Genomic DNA, 459 nt, shown 5'->3' on the forward strand with positions numbered 1-459 from the left:
TAGGATTGGTGGCTAGAGAACACTGAACTTGACGTAGTCGTCAACGCTAAAGGACTACCTGGCCTCCTTTTAGTGCTTAAGCTTTCCCATACAGCAGAAAATGGCACTGGAACCACAACCTCACCAATCCTCTTATAGTATTGCGACATCATCTTCAGATGTTACGATAGCTTATGTGTCATTTTCTATACAACAAAAGTCACGCGCCACATTTTAAATTTACCGTCAGACTTTGTAGAAATATCTGAAACATTTCTGTCACTGAAATAATTGTGTTTCAAAATGTAGTTGTTATTTTGCCGATTATTGTAAAACTGTCGAAATGCGTGAGAAATTTGGCGCAAAACGCTGCGTGGCATGATGCATGTACCGACTGCTTTTCCTCACGTATTGAATTGCAGAGAAGGCAGGTCAAAATTTGTACCAAGGATTCTATCAGGCACATAATCCTTGCTGTCT

At 40.3% G+C, this 459-nt stretch overlaps 1 protein-coding gene across 1 annotated transcript; it reads right to left on the minus strand.

Annotated features, from left to right (window-relative positions):
• Window positions 1-132: 132 nt before the first annotated feature.
• PHALS_05890 (uncharacterized protein) lies at window positions 133-359 on the minus strand (the record flags this gene model as incomplete). The annotated part of the gene is made up of 2 exons (XM_024723206.1): window positions 133-152; window positions 224-359. 2 exons carry the CDS (start codon window positions 357-359, stop codon window positions 133-135), a joined length of 156 nt encoding a protein of 51 aa, XP_024574206.1.
• Window positions 360-459: the final 100 nt, after the last annotated feature.

The sequence above is a fragment of the Plasmopara halstedii genome (assembly GCF_900000015.1).
Source record: "Plasmopara halstedii genome assembly, contig: Scaffold_292, whole genome shotgun sequence".
In the NCBI taxonomy this organism is placed as follows: domain Eukaryota; phylum Oomycota; class Peronosporomycetes; order Peronosporales; family Peronosporaceae; genus Plasmopara; species Plasmopara halstedii.